The sequence below is a fragment of the Ambystoma mexicanum genome, chromosome 6p, assembly GCF_040938575.1.
Source record: "Ambystoma mexicanum isolate Mex_15411 chromosome 6p, UKY_AmexF1_1, whole genome shotgun sequence".
NCBI classification, from domain to species: domain Eukaryota; kingdom Metazoa; phylum Chordata; class Amphibia; order Caudata; family Ambystomatidae; genus Ambystoma; species Ambystoma mexicanum.
The window spans coordinates 1,526,095,201-1,526,115,462 of record NC_090935.1 but is presented as its reverse complement, the minus strand read 5'-3'; the positions used below and the strand labels follow the sequence as shown (position 1 = coordinate 1,526,115,462).

Sequence of the window (20,262 nt, the reverse complement as noted above, 5' to 3'; positions counted from 1 at the left end):
CGGAACGGCTTCTATGGCGTCCTTTCCCAGAAGTGCCTCTACTTCTTGTATTAGGATTCGCAGATGGTCTGGCGTCATGCTCTGGGCAGTCTGAATTGTGCGGGTCGGGCAAATTCCACACATTACCTGTGGGCGACCGTCTTTAGAACCCACTGGTCTGATGTAATCTCCTCCCATGCCGAAAGGAAAGATGTTAAGCGCCCCCCGACCGGGGGGACATGGGAGGGGACCTGGATCCGTAGGTCATTTCTGCCGGAGGCTGTGGCTCCCCTGGAGTTGGGGCCTCTGCCATGCCACTTACCCCTAGGTGGAGAGTTGGCGGGGTGCTGGATGCTTGTCCTGAGTTCCAGTTGTTTCCCGTACTGTACGTATTTTGTGCAGAACGGGATTGGCCTCGAAAGGACCGGCGGGACCCTCTACCCCTTTGGAGGGAGGATTTTTCTACGATTTGTTGCAGGGATTTAAGAGTCTTGTGCTCTTTTTTGGCAGTCTCTAGAGCATCGTCGACTGCTTTACCAAAAAGATTCGACTCCTCGGTAGATTTGTTAATAAGAGCTGCTTGGGTCTCCGGCTTGAAGCCCGAGTTCCGGAGCCAAGCATGCCATTTGAGCAGGGTGCCCTGAGCCAGGGACCTTCCTGCCATCTCTGCAGAATCCAGGGTATTTTTTGTTACATTTTGGTTGACCCGCCTGCCCTCGGCCACGATAGCGAGTAATTTGGTTCTTGCGGCTTCAGGCACTCCCTGGAGACCTTCTTGCATCAGGTTCCACTGTGCATCGGCATAATTGGCAAGCAACGTAGTGTTGTTTGTTATGCGCGTGGTAAAAGCAGCTGCTGTGGTAATACGCTTACCCAAGGCATACAATATTTTCGACTCATTTTCGGTAGGTGCCTCTCCCGTAGCAAGGGGTACTCCCGCCCGTTTCCGGGTGGTGGTAACCACTAGGGAATCGGGGGTGGCGTGGCTCTTGATATATAGAGGGTCAGTAGGCGATGGCTGAAACAATTTCTCCACCCTTGGATTTACTGCCCTGGTCTGGTGTGACCAGAGAAGGAGCCAATCACCTTTTAATGGAATTTAGGAGAGGAATGGCTTGACTGGAGGGTGGGGGGGGGGGGGTTTAAGAATGTCCTCCACAAAGTCTTGTTCAGGTATGGCCTCTTGGGTGGCGATCTGAAAGTGATCGGCTCCCTTCCTTAAGATGCCATTAAAAGCCATCTGATCATCTACTGGTGAAGCCTGGCGGGCCGGGGTGGAGGGTGGAGACTACACCCAGGACATCTGTGTCTTGATCGTGAGTAGGAAGCGCCCATGGCTCCGTCTCAACCTGATGAGAGTCCTCCCAGTTGTCTGTGGCATCCGCCTGGTCATCTGCAGTGTAGTCGTTTAGGAAGTTAGTATATTCTTCCTCATCATAGATCTCGTGTGTCCATCTGAATTTCATCTTCAGGGTGGACAGAAGTGAAAGGTACTTGAGAAGGTTCTAAATCTCCAGGCAATCTTAGTTGACACAGAGAGAGGGTCTCTTGGGGGTAGGGTGCTCTGAAAAGCAAGACAAACCTTTCCAGGCGGTCAATGCACCCTTCGAATTTTTCCCTGGTCCATTTAGACGAACCACAAGGGGCAAAAGGTGGAAAATCTTCATTTTCCTCCCTTTGACGACAAAATTTGTTACTAATATGCTGGACAAAGGCTCCCGACTGCCTTTGTAGTCTCTGCGAGCATCAGGGTGCTGTGGCGCATCTTTAGACATGTCCGCTGCACGCTCCTTGCGTTTCGCCGACTCTCTAGGCATCAGCTCCACTGCTGAAGTAATCCTTGCGATGCTTTCGACGATGACCGGCGAATCCGGGTGTGCCGTATGACTAGGACGCCTAGCGGTAGATTTTTGTCCTACCGGGGCCTTAGGAGGCGTCGGAGCGGCAGCTGAACGCGCTTCGCGGGCCAAATGTGATTTTTAGGTAGCGCCCTTATTTTTCAAAGGCCCAGTCGCAAGACGCTGCTGCGGATGCGAGGAAGGCTGTCGATCTTCAAGATCAGAGGGTTCCGTCGAAATCTTGGGTGGTCCTGTTGGCGCTTTCACCCGTTTAGACGGAACCGTTGAAATCAGGGACGGGGTTGTGCTTAGTGTGCGTCTTTTGTACGCCTCTGTCACCAGGTGTTTTCCCAGTAGCATGACTCGTGTCAGGCCTACGGGGGTGGGAGACTAGCGTAGCGGACCTAGAAGTGTTGTATGGTCTATGGCATGCTATACGGATGCTTGGTCATCACTAGTGCGCCCGTCACTTTCGGCGGGTGCGGCGGTGGAGGAAGAACAACCAGCCCGCGACATGCCGTAATGCGGCGCACCTTAAGTGTTTTAGGTCGAAGGAGTCTACAGGCCGCGCTTCGTCGTGATCAAGGGGTAAACAATTATTGCACTTATCGTGCTGGTTCTTCCATGGGTATCTGACCCTGCAAGGAGGGGCAAAACCTAAATGGATGTCCTTTCCATAGCCAAAGGTAATGAAAATGATGACCAGACCTAGAGGGTAAAGTGGGGGAAAGAGGAGAGGCCTAGCAGAAGATATAACCACCCTGACCCCACTCTCCCTACTGTATAGGCCAGACAGAGGGCCCAGCCACGTGGATGGCTCTACCACCGGTTCTTAGGCGTTGAGGTCCACCGCCGTCGAAGGTTCCTGCAGTCTTCGTCGTCGTATTTAAAGCACCGTCGAAGTGACTTTAGGGGAAGTAACCAACAAAGTCGGTAAACAATTATAAACAATGTCTCTTATGAAGATCTCCGCAATGGGGCGACCAGTTATCTGGGCGGAAAAAAACTATCTGAGGGACCTCGGCGCGTGAGGGATTTTGGGTACACTACACATCACGATAGGGATAGTGTTACAGACACGCCTATGCCGACATCCCCTTTCGGTCCCGAAAGACAAGATGCAATACTCTGCGGTTACCACTGGATGTCGGATCATATGCACAGCATGTGATTCTAAGCATATAAACAAGCATCGGAGAAATACTTACACTCAAGGTTTCTTAATTAAACAATTATTAATATATTTAATAGTAACAAACAAATACACTCCAAAATACAAAGTCTTAGTTTCTTTAAATCAGCAAATACCCATTCGGGATGGCACAACAGACACTCCCTACACCCTCAGGGGACTTAAATAACTAGGACACTGTGGACATTAATATTAATGTATCACTGGTACATGTATTTAGAGCAATACTGATGAGTGTTAATGTAAAGAGCTTATAGAATAAAACATGAGATCATACAAATATTCTGAAGCAGCCAAGTACTTTTGAACCCCCCCAATGTAAAGTAATGTAAAGTAAATTCACCCTTTCCTGGAGGAAAGGTAATAAACACGCAGAGGAGAGAAGAGTCATACAGGGAGCCAGGCCAGCCAATGGCAATTTGGCAAAAGTCTTGCTGAGCTGAAGCACTTCTTGCAGGTAAGTAAGAAGTCTTGCACAATGTTTTAGAAGTCTTTGTAGAAAAAGTAGAATCAAAGTAGGTTCACAAGCTGGGAGGCTTGCAAGGGGTAGAAGATGCAAGCAACTCTACAGAAACAACCAAGACAAGTCTCAACTGAGATCAAGTAAGGCTACAACAACAAGAGGTAGGTCCTCCAAAACTTTACAGTACCTTTGGTCAGAAGAAATGGTTCCAGCTGGCTTCTGTTCCTGTGCAGCTCTGTATATTGTGTTCTTACTGGGCCTCAGTCATGGGTACAAGAGTGAGGACGTCTGAGGACTCATACACTGCAATGGGACAATCAGCGTCAGAAAAGGACAAACTTCAATTCAACGGCCCTTTTGCGGTTTCAGCTCCTCGCGTCCCAGCAAATAGCACCACACGGACTCTCAGGTACCACTCTGGACTTTCCTCAGATCTGGGGTCCAGCACTCTGTTGAGGTGGCTCAGGCTTGGTCAGTCCTGCTTACTGGGAGTTCGGAGGATCTTCCACAAGCTCGGGCCCGACTTAAAGTGATGCACTCCGTTTGGTGTTCCTCTCCCTGGCACTTCGGTTCCAGCAGCAGATGTAAAGCCAGTTCCGAGAGGATGTCCAAACTAGTTCACTTTGGAGACGATTGGTCCAACCAACTCAAGGGGAGAAGTCGACCTTTTAGGGCTTCTCTAGTCTCGGCGAATTCTGAGCTTCAGCAGAGCTTCACCGGGCAAACCAACGGTCTTCCAAGTTCTTCTTCGGAGTCCTTCGTCCAGTGGTAGACTCTGCCTTCCAAGCCAAAAAGCCTCGCATTTTATGCAGGTTTCTCCCATACATTCCAACCTAGCTGTCAATCACACAGCAGGGTGGCTGTCCTTGCCGGACAGCCAGGTGGCCAATAACCTTTGGGTGCATTCCTGTTACTAAGGGGATTAAGCACAGGGAGTTTCGGGCACCTCCCTCACTGCCTGCCCCTGCCAGACATCCTGGAGCCAGAGGCGGGCTTCACTTGTGAATCCCGCCAAAGAAAACAAAGGGACCAAACCTGGTTTGGCACGCAGAGTAAATCTGAAGAAGGACCTTTCCAGCAAGAAATGGTGAAAAAAAAGACCAGGGTCAATGGTAGTAAAAAGTAAACCACTGCCACCAGCCATTAATTGTAGAAAGGATAACAAAAATGTTACATGAGAAACTAGACAAAGGGGATACGAAGTAACCCCTCCAGCACTCTATGGTGAGATAGTGTGTGCTGGGTCTAGAAAGTTACAAATTGGAAGTAAAGTCAATTTCACTTCACTGCTCTTGGAAACAGTAGTTCATCCAAGAGAAGGTGTTTAAGCTTTTGGGAAATCTAAGACTTCCCTGTGGCACTGCACTGAAGGTGTTGTGTGTCACAATGCAAAGGTGGTGCCTAGTGAGTTTGTCTGTAAAACCATAAAGAAACTGTCTTAAATCAAATAAAAATACATGAGAGTGGGAAAAAGGTCTTGCTCTCTCCAGGTTAAAATTAAAAAGGTTCTAGGAGTCCAGCAAAAAGTGCTGGGGGTCTTTAAGGTAGAGAGGAATTAGCACATTTCTGAGAAGTCTCCCTAACAGAGGGCACGGATGATAAGTTGTCCCCTGATGATGGGACAGCAGGTTGCATGGGCATGGAGGTTTCACTGAGAGCCATGGTTGACGTGCCCACATTGGAGCTATTAGAATAAGTTTGACTTGTTCCTGGTGCATCTTGTGGATGATTCTGTTGAGTAGTTGTCTTGGAAAGGGGATAGGGGGGTGGCTGTGTAAATGAATCTACCTGACCAGCTCATCCACAGAACGTTGCTCTTATACCCTGTTTGGGGGTACCTAGACGCAAAGATTGTGCAGTGTGCTGGGTTGCAAATAGATCTAGGTCTGGTTGTCCCCAGTTAAAATATCTTTGTGCAATTGCCATTCGTGTTCTGACGGAAGCTGTTAAGTCTCTGCTTAACACATCAACTAGGCAGTTGTGTTTCCCCTGGAACATGTTGGGACAGTGGGAACATGTTGCATTGTTAATGCCCAGTTCCATATGTTCTGTGCTAGTTTGGACAGATCTGGAGAATATGTTCCCCCTTGCTGCTTTAAGTAAAACATGGTCTGTTAGGACTAGGACTGTTTTCCCCTGAAATAGATGTCGAAAGGCTTGAAGCGCGTTGAACACGGCTAACAAATCTAGAAGGTTAATGTGCTTCTTCGTTAGTAATTGTGACGATTTGCTGAGTGCACTGCGATTAAGGAGATGTGCTCCCCACCCTGACAGTGACGAGTCTGTGGTAAGAATGGACTCACTGTAGGGGTATTGAATGATTTTCCTTGCAGAAGCTTCTCCTTTGTCCACCACTGCAGAGAATTAAATAGGTTTTGCGAAATTACCACTAGATCATCCCACTGAGTGCTTGCTTGCGACCGTTGTTTCGCTAGGCATTCTTGCATAGGACGCATGCACAGCCGCGAGTGAGATACTAGGTAAATGCAGGAAGCCATTATCAGAAGGCGCATGCCATAACATGAAATAGCATATTTGGTACCCGCTCATTGGAGGGGAAGACTACGGCGTCTTTCGTTCTAATTTGAGCACCAAGAAACTGTTTGGTCTGATAACTCTAGACTGAAGAGTAGGTCGATTGTCTCTTAGGTGTTTTGCTGACATTTTTAGGTGTCTCTTCTGTAATTAATCAGTCATCGCAATAAGGGTACACTGGAATGAACGGTCTATGCAGGTGGGCAGCCGCCACTGCACGGACTTTGGGGATTACCCTTGGCGCTGAGGATACGCCAAAGGGAAGCACCTTGAACTTGTAAGGAGTCATTCCGACTTTGAACCCGAGATATTTCCTGTGCGCTGGCAACATTGAAATACAAAAGTATACATCTTTCATATCCAATGTTGCTATTTTATCCCCCGGTTTTAAGAGCGGGATTACTTTCTGAAGGGTTGTCATTCAAAATGTTTGCACTTTGACATACATGTTTGCTGGACTTAAGTTTAACACAGGGTGCATAGTTAAATCCTTTTTGGGAACCAGGAAGTATGTTCAATCCCTTATTTACCTCGTAAGGGGGGACCAGTTCTATCACTGTTTTTAGTAGAAGAGTTTGAATCTCGTCTTGTAGAATTCACTGGTGTTCTTGCAAGATTGTCTGTTGCTCTGGTGGATGGTAATGAGGTCTTGTGAGGAACTCCATCGTGTACCACTTGGACACAGTAGTGGAAAGTAGCCACTTGTCTGACGTGATTCCCTCCCATGCTTGGCCGAGTTGTGAGATACAGCCCCCTACTGGGGAAACATGGGAGAGAACCTGAATCGGACTGTCACTTTTTGGGCAGCTGAGCCTTTAGCAGCTGTTGCCCTAGAGCGACCTCTATCCCGTCTGGAGCCCCTTTGATTGGTAGATTGAAAGGGGGTTGACTGAAGTGTATGAACTTTGGTTGAGGGCAGAATGTGTTGTGCGTGGACAGGTTTGTCCACGAAAAAAACCTACATGTGTTAAAACACCCCGTTGAACGTAGGTTTTGTTGCAAGTCTGGTTTAAGGATTTTAGTCTCGTACGCTCTTTTAGTTTCCAAGGCGTCATCCACCGCCTTTCCCAACATCACGCTAGCAACAATAGGCATATTGAGTAAGGTTGCTTGAATCTCAAGCTTAAACCCAGATTGTAGCAAGTGTGGCGCTTTAGTAAGGTGCCTTCTGCTACAATCCTACCAGCATTGTCAGCTGCATCTAAATTTCCTATAATAATAATATTGTTAGCCACTTGCTTGCCTACGGCGGTTTTTGAAATTAAGAGTCCAAAATGGTTCAGGGACTGAGTCCAGCTGTGACTGAACATTGTCCCAGGGTGCCTTATTATAGCTGGAAATAAGAGCTATTGTTGGCAATATGCACTGGTACGTGGCTAAGTTGCCACATTTTCCCCCAGGGTGAATCATTTTTTACTTTCCTTTCCAGGAGGAGCTTCTGTGGAAGCTAAGGGAGTCCCGCCCTTTTGCGACAGGTGGTTACCCACTAGGGATCCCAGTTTAAGGTGACCTTGAATAAATAACTGCTCAGAGGGTGCTGGACAAAATGTTTTCTCCACCCTGGGATGAACAGCCCTGGGGGGAGAAGGGGTTACTAAAGAAGGTTGAATTATCTTGGATACCGACTGAAGCAGTGGAATGAATTGACCTATAGAGTACTTTTCTTCTAGCATTTCATCTACAAAATCAAGATCTTGTGGAACATCTTGCGTGTGAATTTTAAAATGGTCTGCTGCCTTTTTAAGCCAGTCATACAAAATTTGGTCATGTACAGGAGAATCAGCTACAGGTTGGTCATCATCCTGAGGTGGAGGAAGCAGACATTCTGTCGTCCTCATAATGATCATCACCACCATATTGATCATCACCACCATATTGATCATCATAAAACTATCTCTGCCAGAGAAGGGCACGTCGCCCTTATAGCCAGAGAATCCCTCCCTTTCAGAAGCTCCAAGTCCACCCTTGACGGTCATTCTGACATCCTTTCACTCAAATTCTCTCCCACACCTACATGCACCATTACCATCTACCTTCTCTACCGCCCACCAGCCCCCCCCCCCAACTTCGAGCAAAACCTACACCATCTACAGGACAACCTGAAAGCGTCTTCTCGAATTATCCTAGTAGGAGACCTCAACGTGGTCCTCCATATCCCCAACGACCCAGAGGCATCCTCACTATTCGACACCCTCAACACCCTAGGATTTTGTCAACGCGTTCCCTCTCCCACACGTTCTAAAAGGATGCATGAAAGACTGGATCGCGGACTACAACTGCAAGATCACTCCCTGTCCCATCACTCCCTGGGCTAACTATAACATCATCTTCTATATACTGCAGCCCACCAAAGTCCAAACCACTTAGGATATGATTGGTTATTAAGGGCGCTACAAATAACCTGAGGTTTCTAAGCGCGGATCCGGGGATCGAACCTGTGTTGCTCCGAGTAGCCTTGCTTCCAGGGCGAGCATGTTGCCACTGTGCTATCCTCCCAAGACAACCCTCAACCCTCTGCCTCCTGCATTAACATGCAGCTCACGCAAGCTCAATAGAGACCACATCCGTCCCCTGCTCACTACCCCAGAGCTCCAGCACTCATTCGCACCAAACCCTGACACACTAGTGGCAACATATGCCTCAATCCTTTCGAAAGCAGTGAATACTTTAGCTCCCCTAGCCCCTCACAAATCCAAAACAGTAAGACATACCAACTCCTGGTTCACACCGGACCTCATGGAACTCCGCACAATAAAACATCAAGCCCAGCTCACTTGGCTAAAACACTCACTCCCTCTCTCTGAAAAATGAGTTCAACAAAATATCCAAACAATACAAGACAGCCATTATTGCAGCCAAATCCAACTTCTTTAGGTCAAGAATAGCACCGCCTCCTCCAATACCAAAGAAATCTTTACTATTTACAGGGAATTAGAATACCCCACTTCACCACCCTCCACGATCATCAAAGACGCTTCATGGTGCTCTGACATCCAAGTTGCTCTCTTAGGAAAAATCAACACCATATATCAAAAATACTCTCACTGCAAGCCTCATTCACTCTATTACTCACCACCTAACTCCTTCCACTAAACAATTCACCAGAGCTTGAAAGGCGATATTTGCACTGCACCCTTCGTGAAAGACTGTGCAGACGTGCTAGCCCCAGTCATCACTGCCTTCATTAACGCCTCATTCACCAACAGTACAGTACCAGCCAACCTTATAGAAGCCTGGGTCCTCCCCCTCCTAAATAAACCTCACTAGACCCCATCCATTCTGTAAAACTATAGGCCAATTACAAGGTCCCCTTCCTACTTAAAATTCTAGACCGTGGAGCCTACCTGCAGGTTCAGCAATTCTTGGAAGACAAAATCCTAGGGATTCGCCAATCCGGTTTCCGCCCAGGACATGGAACGGAATCTGTCCTTCTAGACCTCAAGAATCAGCTTGATGAGATTAGGGACAAAGGAAACTGCGCCCTGCTCCTTCTCCTAGATCTATCTGCAGCATTCGACTTGGTCAACCATCAAATCCTATGCCAAAACCTTACCACTCACGCCAACTTTTCCCGACAGGCTGCTGCCTGGATTGCGTCCTTCTTGGAAGGCAGAGTCATGAGAGTCTTCTCAGACACAGTCAATGCCTCACCCTTCCTCATCACCTGCGGTGTCCCCCAAGAGATCTGCATCGCCCCCACCCTCTACAATATCTTCACGAGGCCACTCTAACATCTTAGACTCCCTCGGCATAGCCTACACCAACTATGCTGATGACACTCAAATCCTGATCCCACTCTCGGGAAATTACACAGAGGATTCCAATACTCTAAACAACATTTACTCTACTATTCAGGCATGGATGGCAGCGAATAACCTCTGCCTAAACAGTGACAAGACAGAAATCATAATTGTCGGCACGCCCAATGCCCGCAAGTCGTTGAACACTCAATACACCTCCTTCCAGATCGAGCAGCGGGTGATTCTGGTTTCAACTTCAGTAAAGACACTCAGAGTGTATCTTGACGCCTCACTCACCCTATCCAGACAAGTTAGTGCCATTGCCTCCTCAGCAGCCTACGCAACCAAAGTTCTCAATGTAGTCCTCACAAATGGTCTCGTCATTGCCAGGGCCATCATTGGCTCCAAGCTGGACTATTGTAACGTTCCATTTACAGGCATCTCCGCGGGCAATATTAAAAAAATGAAAGTTATACAAAATAATGCTCTAAGAGCAGCCCTGAATATCCCAAAACGAGAAATCACTGAGGCCAGAAGGGAAGCTCACTGGCTGCCCATCCAGGAAGGGATCTAGTTTAAAACATTGTCCATGGCCCACAAGTGCCTCTCCAATACAGCGCCCCCTTACCTCACACAAAGAATCACCAAAGCCCACTCCATGATACCCACCAGGACCCCCTACTCGGACAGACTCCTTGTACCTAAAGTAAGAAGATTCAAAGCTGGAGGCTCCAGCTTCCCCTACTACCCCGCCAAACTCTGGAATTACCTCCCCCTGTCCCTGAGAGTTGAGAAATCCTACCGGGTCTTTTGCAAAGCCCTCAAAACCCAGCTCTTCTAACTCCTCAAACTGCACCATCAAGTCAGCTATTTTCTCAACACTTTACCTCTGCATGTACAGTAGGACTATGTATGTATGAAATCCCTAGGTCTCTATGCAACCAATGAAAACATTACCTATGCTCGTTCTCCTTCCACCAATACCTTACTGCTTTGACTCAGTGTACCTCCCTGAGTTCTACATGCAACAGCGCCTCAATGCCCCTGTGTTGTTTGTGTGCTTTATAAATGAAATAAATAAACAAAATAAAATACCCGACGACTGACTACATACTGATGTATCTGGAACAATAAGCTTTGAACCCTCTCGTTGGTGAGGAAGACGAGGCAGTCTTCTGTTCGAATTAGTGCTCCTAGAAACTGTTTGACTTGACTGGGGACCAGACTGACATTTTGTCGTTGAATGAGAACCCCAGGAAGATCTACAGTCTTGTGGGTGTTCTCCAGGGACACTTGGCTCCAGTTAGTAGTCAGTTGTCGAGAAGGTTCTACTGGAATGGATTGCCTGCGCAGGTGAGCTTTCTCAACTGCCAGTCTCTTTGTAAACACCCTTGGAGCCAAGGCAATTGCCGAAAAGGAGTACTTTAAACTGACAGGGAATGGTCTCTATCTTCAACCTGAGGTGCTTTCTATGCACTGGCAACATTGAAATATGAAACTATGCATCGTTCATATCCAAGTGGCCATGTAATCCCCCTGTTATAGCAGCGGTATTACCTCCTACAGATTTGTCATCCTGAACCTTAGAGGTTTGACATACTTGATGCAGATCTAAAAAGGCGTAGATTGTTGTACGGGTACAAGAAAGTATATTGAATAAATACCCTCATTTACCTGAAAACCTTGCATGATTTCGATCACTTCCCTTCTGCAGCAGGATCTGGACTTCTTCTAGTAGGATCTGGTGACAGCCGTCTGCTTTTTGGCTGGTGGTATCGGGATGGCAGGAGGAAATCTATACAATAGTCGCTGCTGATGGTTTTGAGTACCCACTGATCCGAGGTGATGACCTCTCATCCGTGGGTGAAAGATGTTAAACTTCCCGCTACTGGGAAACATGGGAGGGTACCTGCAGCACTGAGTCACTTGTTGGCTGGGGAAGGGGAGCCTCTGGCTGCTCTGTTTCTCCTTTAACCGAATCCCAGTTGTTGTGGGGTTTGAAAACTGCCGGAAGTGTCCTAGCCGGAATACCCGGTAGATCCTCCGGTTATTTAGGTACCTTGAGAGGAGCGGGAAAAGGAATGCCAATGAAAGGACAGGCGGGTGTGAAAGACCCCTCGTTGAACAAATGGCTTGGGCGAGATATGATTTAGTGACTTTAGCGTTTCATGCTCCTTTGCGGTTTCGAGGGCCTAGTCTACCACTTTGCCGAAAAAAAGGGTAGAGTCTTCCACAGGTTTATTAACAAACTAAGCCTGTGGATTGGGTTTGAAACCAGAGTTATTGAGCCATGTGTGACATTTCTACAGGGTGCCTTCCGCTAGTACCCTTCCTGCAGTCTCTGCTGAGTAAAGCGTGTTTTTTTTTACTTTCTTTTTTTTTTTTTTTAATATGTTCTGCATCACCCGATGCCCTTCATTCACGACTGCCAGAAGCAGAGATCAAGATGACTCTGCAACATTCTGCAGGTCTTTGTGCACCAATGCATGCCCACGGTATGCCGTTATAGCTAGCCTTATGTTATTAGCTATACTGGTGCTGTAAGCAGCTGAGGAAGTGATATGCTTTGCAAGGGCATAAATCCTCTTGCAGTCCTTGTCGGGAGGTGACTCGAGCGGGGATAGTGGAACCCCTACACGTTTCCTGGTGGTGGTCACCGTCTGGAACAGCATGTCCTCTGGTGTAGAAGGGATCAGAAGCCGCGGGCGAAACATCTTCACAACCTTCGTGTTGACTGCCCTAGTGAGAGAGGGCACACGTAGGGAGGGGGGCAAGGCCCTTCTTAACAAAGTTCAGAAGCGGGATGACGTGGCTGACGGAGACCTTCTCCTTGAGGATGTCCTCAACGGGCACTGCCTCTTGTGTCATAGTCTTAAAGTGGTCCACAGCCTTCTTGAGGATGGTGTTAAATAACATTTTATCGTCAACTGGTGAAGCCTCCCAGGGCTGAGAGACAGGAGGAGTGTCCATGAATATATAGTCTGGTTCAGCCTCAAGGGCAGGGGTTTTGGGCCAAGTCCCCTGGTCATCAGTGGGGGTCCAGGCATCAGGATCATGAGAAAACGGGTCCTGTGAGACAGTATCAGGACGTGGGTTGTCTGGCTCATATTGGTAATCCTTGAAGATATCTTCAGGAGGATCAGGCAAATGCTGCCTAGGTGGAGAGGAAACACAAGCCTCAGGAGAGTAGTGGCTGGAGGACTTAAACGTCCTAGGAAAGTCATCCATAGAGCATCGTCTCTTAAGAATGTCGTCAAATTTGCCAGAGAAATTAATAAACTTAACATCTTTCTCATCAACCCTCAAATCTTTCCCTAGTCCATTCAGAAGATGAGGAATATCGGGGGGGGGGGGGGGGGGGGGGGGTGATTCGAGAGAACAGGGTCCTCTTGTAAGGCCTGTGACAGTAGAGGCTGGGCAATACCCCACAGGCCTTCTTAGGGCTAGAACCATGAGACGGGGCATGGGAAAGCTTCTCCTGGAGTTTTAGCAAGGGAGGTGCATCTTTCGACGCCTCCGTAATGTGCGCAGGGGTTTTAGGGCCCGCGCCATTAGATGCCGAAGCCTTAGGACCTTGTGCCTGCTGCGATAGCTGGGGCGCAGCGTGCCCAGAACTTGTGGTCCAGTAGGCCCCATCGAAATCTTGGTTTCTTTGGCTTTGGAGGAAGGTTGAGGGGTTGTGTGCTTGGCCTTATGGCGTGCGCGCTTGGCCTTATGTGTAGAATGTGTGCCTCTGTCACCGGGGTGATCTCCCCATCGCACTGACGGCACCATGCTTATCGGAGCCGGGTATGCAGGAATCTGTAGACTCCACCAACACGTTTATGAGCTCCAAATCAGAGCCGCAGCTGGATAGGGACTCTCGTCTGAAGCGCTGGCGGGAGAGTGGCTCTCGCCCTGCATGGCATAGGTTGCCCACCACTTGGCACTCCTGTCCTTAAGGGTCTTAAGCCGAAAGAGCTTGCAGGCCTTACAACGCCGTTCATCATGATCACAAGGGAGGCACCGGTTACACTCCCTACGAGTGTCATCCCACAGGAATTTGCTGTTACACGATGGGCAAAATTTAAAGGGAGCTTGCTCCATAACGGAGGCAAAAAGCAGCCAGGTGAAAAGAGGAAGAGGAGAGGGGGGATTGAGAGGGGCTCAAGGAAAAGGCTTTCTCAGAGAGAATAGTCAGTAGAAATATGTCCCCACTCTCCCCACTTTAACGCCGGGTCGGAGCGACAAAAACAAGAAACTGCAGTCACAGTCCCCAGGACGTAGAATCAGCAAAACTAGACCAGCCACCGAAAGTGTCGCCGAACATTCGCATTGGATGTCTGGCGATGGATGCGCCAAGGGTGTAGAACAGCAATATAATCTCGATAGATTAGCACCACACATTAATCAACAGACCAGAATGGCAGAAAAAAACAATCTGAGGGACCTTGATATGTCAAGGAGATAGTATTACAGTCGCACCCATACTTTGCAATTACCACTAGATGTCGGACTATATGCACAGGATGTGATTCTAAGAAGATACACACGAATCACAATAGATCTTTCCGAGTCCTGTGCACTCAGACGATTGTATTGACTGAGCACTCGCTAAAAAGCCAGCCTCTACTGTTATTTTTCTCCAGAAGGGGTAATGTCCAGGTATTCCATAAGGTCCATAATTCTACCATGAAAAGCCTGTGTAGATGAGGCTTCATTTTCACCATCATTGAGGCGAATGCCTCAATGACTGCAACTTTGTGAAGAAAACATCATCCAATGATTGACTGGTCGAGGTACCATTCTACGCACAGCCGCCTCTCTCCAAGTATGCACCGGTGGGTTGTGTAAGGAACTCATGGTGGCAACAGTAAAGACAGACACGTGATCACAGTTCAAGGGTGTTTATTAAACTGTAAATGCAAGCTGGAAAAACGCCTAAACTAAATCCAAAATGGGAGCAAGCTTTGACCATCAAATGAAAAATAAGGCAGTCCTTGTGGTGTCATGTCAAAATAAAGTAACCTATACAAAAACAAAAACAAAAAACGATTGCCAAATCCTTACAACTAATTACAGAAAGAAAGAGTGTGGGATAGGATTTTTGATAAAGAAAAGTGTTCACAAATAAGTCAGAATGTGATTGCCAGGGGTCTCCCTTTCCCACGAGACAAAGTGGATCTCCTGAGCACAGCACACGCCCAAGCTTTCCCAGCACGAGCCAGCAGTTCCTTATCAGCCATCAGGTTCTTCGAGGGTGAAGTCTCTTCCATATAAAGTCTCTTGCCTTCGAGGCCAGATGTATCCAACAAACAACATTCGGCTTCACGTATACTTTGGCTGATGGCTTTGCCCCTGGGTTCCCTTCTTCCGGCGTAGGCCCTTCACAAAATGGTATCAGCAAAGTCTAAACAGTTCCTTATTCAATGAAAGTACTAACCAGTCTGAGTTGTTTCTCCATGATAAACTCCCAGATGTGGCTCTGTGGCAGACAACAAAAAACCTCTTCGAGTTTTCTTTCAAGTGCATGAACCGAAGGAAATAAAAAAATAAAATGCAATAAAAAAAATAAAACCAGTAGAAGCACGCGCTCCAACTGAAATACGCTGCCACTTAGTGGCACCTGCGCTACGCACAAAATGCAAACGCTTTTTTCTCCAGCAATAACAGGGAAAAGGCAGAACACAAGTGTAGAAATTGTGACAAGAAAAAAAAAAGCAGGGAAAAATAACCCACAAGTGCTACCGCGTGTCTGATCCCGAACCATGCAGACAATGGTACTGAAGGGTGAGGCTTGGGATATGGCATTGTACTCCAATTCCATCACAAAGGACAAAATGTCCCAGAAGTATGGAAGAAAGGGGCAGGCCCTAGGAGTAATCATTGACACAGAAGGGTGCTTTTTGGAGCACGTGGCACTGCATCCTCTCCTGCACAGTGTGGCTGGGGGGATGGGTACCTAGTGGTATGGGAGAGCCGATCCCTTGCCCCCCCCAACCCTCATCGCAGACTTGACTAGTAGGTTGATAGGATATGTTGTGCATCGATTACGATGATAGAATGGAACAATGTGCTAATTGTCCTGCATTGCCTGCATTGATGGCCATCACGCCCCCCCTCTCTCAAGCCACCTGACTCGCTAGATGCCATCTGCCCCTCTCCTCCCTGCCACCCTGTCCAGCTGTACCCCTCTTCTGTATTCTACCTCCGCATATCCGTTCTGTTGCTACCTCTGAAAAGCACTCCGTTATGCATCTGTACTCTTGTATACCTCTATATAGCGCAACGATTCTCGAAGCTAGGTCAGCGCTCAATACAACAACAATAATACTCTAGGGCTCTGTTTTCTCACAAATACGCCTAGGATACTACAACAAAGTCGTACATTCCTTTAATTGGCACCTTATCAAGCATCCGAAAAAACATACATCACTTAAGAGGCACTGGCAAAGCAACAGCAAGAAAACAGTGCATCAACCTAGGAATAGGATGGCAGTGCCTCGCAAATGCCAATCTAAGAACTATACACAAGCCAAAATGCTGGCTTTACTAATGCGTGTTTTTCACAGGACTTCAGTGCAAGGAACAGATGCAAGGGCACACATATTGCTTAAGAATCAAGCAGGCAAGGATACACTTAGTTAATATATTTTTATTACAACAGGAGCAGATTTACAACCCCACTTAAGCCATTAACTAAGGGAACTGCTAGAAATAACAGTGGCGGACCATATGCAGTACAAGGTTTACTGTTCCTGCTTCATAACGTTTGCTCACAGAGATCCCGGGAGGAGGTGTTTTGGGCAGGTAGTGGGTAAGAATGGCAATAGGGATGGCCATGCACAGCCAATGGGTGCGTAAATAGCCAAACAATACCCACAAGCTCCATGTCCCACTTCAGATCCCATCTCCCTAGCTGTACTCCTATGTAATAGTTTCAGTTTACAGGTCATACTAAAGCACTGGCTAATAAATGTAGCCTAACATTCATTTGTGTATTCCATGTAGCAAAAGTATTCGACATAGGAAATAAATGTTCAAGTATATGTGGACATGGGCCTTAGCTCAATTTCAAGTTCCTGTGCAGGTATTCGAAAGAGCTCAGAAATTGAACAACGATATGTTGAAACCTTTGGGGTCACAATACCGTTGTCTGCAAAGGGAACATTGATCAGACAGACAAGAGTAGGAAACGGATTGGGTGCACAAAGCCACGCTAGTCACTAAAGTGTCCTTTTCAGTTGAGGGGAGGTAAAGATACCTGTTAGTGCTATAAAGGATGTGGCTAAAAGGTCCATCCAGGTGTAAACATTTTAAATGGCAAACTACAAGCCAGCCTTAAAAAACAATTTTATAAAATAATCACTTGCCACCTCAGTTCTACACATACACAGCACACCAATTCTTACTCGCAACTGTCAATTATCACTAGCCAATGGCGAGAGCAAATGTTATGCCCTGGGACCATCGTTGTAGCAATCTCGTCAATGCAGTTACTTAGATCAGTTGACAGTTAAAGAGCCGGGTTTACATGCTCTATCAGATGTTTAAAGTGCTGACCAGTTGGATCAGCATATGCACCAGTACCGCAGTGGACCTACATACTAGCACCTGGTGCAAAGGTGGTATCAGAGGTTTAAACAGGACAAAGGCATTATGAAACAACTCAATGTAGGTAATAGTCACATTATATAAATTACTCAAATCACACCCCAAACTGAAATATATTGTACCTGCGGTTTCCTTTACAACTCGATTTCATAAGTGCTAATTAAATTTAAGCATAGGGATAGTCTCCACTTTATGGGACAACAACTAGTATATAAGAAGTCAAAATGCTCACCTTTTTCAATTTTGGGAGATTAGAGAGATTTGAGACTGAAATCAATCCTACGTTTATTAGGCTGAGGAACTCCAAGTTAACGAACTCTGCTGTAAGCCCTTCAATTTTGCCTTCGTTTGATCGACAGTTGTCCAGCACCAGCTCTCGCACCTATAAAGAGAGAAAGTTTTTCTTAAAAGGGGCAAAAGAAGTATAGATTTCAGCAAGTGCTTCCAAAGAGGGACATAGAAAAGCCCTACGTGTAGGCCGCAGACACAGGAACCTTGAGTAGCAATGAATATACACTTGGACCATCTCATTTGCAGGTGCGTTCACAGATCAAGTACAACATTAAGAAAGAAACATTGTAGAGGTTTAGAAAAAAATGGTGTCCATATTCTCATTTATTTCATTTGTATAGCACACAAAAACCCAAGGACATCAAGGAGCTGGTTACATGGTAGAAAGTGAACGTAGAGCAGCAGACACAAAAACAATCATTTTAGGACGTGGAAAAAGCAAGTTCGACATCCTGTGAGAATAGTAGAGGCTTATGTTTTTTTTCCTCTGAAGACCCTGTTCAAGTGCTCCGATCTAAGGTGATGTGGTAGGGCGTTCCAATTCTTAGTGGCAATCACTTGGAAGCTCATCCCTCCCGACTCCTTTAGGCTGAATCTAGATGGGATCAGACGGTGAGAGTTGGTCTTGTGGATTGTGCCTTAGTTAGTGATCTTTTAGGAGCGGTATAGGGGAGGCATGGTATCACAAGTATGACTGACAATATGGGTACAATTTGTAAAACCTTTATTGAAATGGTTGGGGAAACTCCTACTTTGCCCTATAACTAAGATGGGAGTGGTCTCGGCCATCAAATAATAAATAATGTAGTCCTAGTGGAGTCCATCAAATCAAAATGGCCTATGCTAACAAAAACCTAATGCCTGCCCTATCTCGGATACAAAGAAAAAGTGTAAAAAAGGAGAAATTTATGCAAAAAAAAAAAGAAAAAAAAAAAGAAAAATATCGGTGTTCAAATGAATAAATGTGGTTGAACCAGCTCCCCTCCCCACGTTAGACCTCACAGAGCAAGGCTGTCCCTGTAGGCAGGATGACATACTCTGGCTCGGTTTCCAACACAATAAATGGTTCCAAAATGTGGATTGAGGCCCGTCTTGCCTTCCACGTTAAAGTCTTTCCTTGACTTCCAAAATAATGTTTCAACCAGAACCAAAAAAGTTCAAAAGGTCCCCCCCTCTGTCAGGCTCAGACCTTTTCAAACAGTTCCCATAGGTCCCCCTATGTCGGGCTCAGACCTCGCACGATAAAGTTCAACACAAACCTGCAAGGGGACTCCCTTCCCCACGCTTATTTCACTTAGGGTCTCCCTCCATCGGGCTCGGACCACTTCGGATGTCGAAGACTTTCAAATGCGTGTGGCTTTCTTTACGAAACACTGTAGGACCACTTCTACTCAAAGTTTACAGTTCAACTTTCACTCTCCCCTTCTCTAGGAATTAAACTTCTTTATTTCACTTTTTCTGTGCATTCGCTTTTTTCACTTCAAACAATTTACTTTTCACTGAGGGTTTCTTTTACTTCAAAGTTCAATCACAGGGATGTCTTTCCTCGTGCTTCAATCACACACATGCAGCCTTCACTTGCGATAAAAAGTTACTATTTTAAACTTTCACACACACACACAGGTCTTTCAGGTTGCTTGCCAACTCACCGGCTGTGTGCTTCTCTTCTTGGTTTTGCAAGGATTCACGAGTCAAGATTAGCAATACAGGCTTGGCCTCACCTCCCCAAACTCTGCCATTCATCTGGGAGGGTCGCTGACGCCCTTGAAACACAATGCAGTCTTCACTTGTGGGATCTGGCCTTCTCCACGTGTCGTTCGTGGCCTGTCCGAGGCAACGACCTCCAGTAGGGAGCTCTTGGGATTTTCGACCCTCTGCTCTCGTCCCTTGGTCCATCGCTCTGCTCTAGTATGTTTGCCTTTGTCCCGGAAGCCCTGCTCGTACTAGTGTTCCTCCTTGCTCAGAGTGTCTTTGGGTATTGCCTTTTATTCATGCGAGAGCCAATTGGTATCAGGGGTATGCACTTAAAATCAAGTGCCCGACTTTGCCTGAACTGATTAATGGGACATGTCCAGTACGATGTGTGAAAGTTAATGTTGTTACTCTCAGTCACCCTCTTCCTCTGCCCAGTGTTGGTGTGGAATTGGGACCTCGGAGCATCCTAAAACATAGGATGTGTCGGATAAAAGAAGAGAGGGACTACTGCGTCTCACCATTAGCCGCCTCACCCTCACTCCCCGAAGACCCCTCACCCAGGTGATCCTCCCGCACTGGACTAGCCCCAGGGTCTGGATCCAAAGGCGATGGCCGTCCCCTGGCCACCTAGAGAGAAATCTCCTGGGGACTAGCGGGGGTGTCGCCCTCTGGTTTCTCACAGAGGTACTTTCGAGCAGTGTTCGAGTTGCATTTATGTATAACGGCAAGAGTTTTAAAAATGATGTGCTCGCGAACTGGGAGCCAATGCGTATTTCTTCTGGCAGCTGTGATGTGCTCTCCTTTGGAAATGTTCAGGCCCGCCCAGAGAGCATGGTTTTCAATTACCTGCAATTTCTAATGTTTCTAGCTGATGTGCCGGCAAATATTGCGTTATATTAGTCAAGTCTAGAGCCTATTAGGGCACACGCAATGCTG

The 20,262-nt window shown here is 47.0% G+C and overlaps 1 protein-coding gene across 1 annotated transcript in view; it reads right to left on the bottom strand.

Annotated features, from left to right (window-relative positions):
- ANP32B (acidic nuclear phosphoprotein 32 family member B) overlaps positions 1-20,262 on the bottom strand; it is a 290,508-nt gene that overhangs the window by 238,411 nt on the left and 31,835 nt on the right. The window contains exon 2 of the mRNA XM_069626392.1: positions 17,573-17,722. Within this exon, the coding sequence (XP_069482493.1) occupies positions 17,573-17,722 (150 nt within the window). The remainder of the gene's footprint in view (positions 1-17,572; positions 17,723-20,262) is intronic.